Genomic DNA, 523 nt, shown 5'->3' on the forward strand with positions numbered 1-523 from the left:
GGGAGGGACCAGCAGCAGTGCAAATCCCCACCGGCACTGGGGAGGTCCGCGGGTGGGTAGGGAGGTAAGGGAGACCTGCCCCAGAGCTGGTAGAGCTCTGCTGCAGCAAAGCCGGCTCCAGGCTCTGCAGCACCCACCGAGGCCAGAAGAAAACCAGGCTTTGCCTCCCCCTTCCTGACCCCGCTCCCCAAGCTGACCTGGAAGGCAAAGACGTCTTTAATGAGCGTGTTCCCAAAGACGAAGCTGGAGCCAGCTGTGGTGTAGCCCAGGAAGACCTGTGAGGGGAGAAGTTGTGTGGTGGGATGGAGACCTCCGTTAGCTCTTCGCCTGGCATCGCACTTCTCCCTAGCAGGGGTCCTGCCCCCACCCCACAGCTCGGTTCGCTGCCTCGCCACAGAATGGCCCTGCAACCTAAGCTGGGGACACTGGTGGGCTGCCGCCAAGCCACGGGGCACTTCTCCAGCCCACTTCTCCAGGGCCACCCCAGGGGGCCTGGGCTGCTGCAGAGAAACAGGAGCCAGGT

General features: G+C 63.9%; 1 protein-coding gene across 1 annotated transcript in view; it reads right to left on the reverse strand.

The window, feature by feature from the left end:
* The window catches only part of LOC104497071 (sodium/nucleoside cotransporter 2-like), a gene marked incomplete at both ends in the record, with an annotated part of 6624 nt that overhangs the window by 1986 nt on the left and 4115 nt on the right, over positions 1-523 (reverse strand). Inside the window, one exon of the mRNA XM_010140284.1 lies at positions 198-275. Coding sequence (XP_010138586.1) covers positions 198-275 — 78 coding nt within the window. The remainder of the gene's footprint in view (positions 1-197; positions 276-523) is intronic.

The sequence above is a fragment of the Buceros rhinoceros genome, unplaced genomic scaffold (assembly GCF_000710305.1).
Source record: "Buceros rhinoceros silvestris isolate BGI_N320 unplaced genomic scaffold, ASM71030v1 scaffold20657, whole genome shotgun sequence".
Classification (NCBI taxonomy): domain Eukaryota; kingdom Metazoa; phylum Chordata; class Aves; order Bucerotiformes; family Bucerotidae; genus Buceros; species Buceros rhinoceros.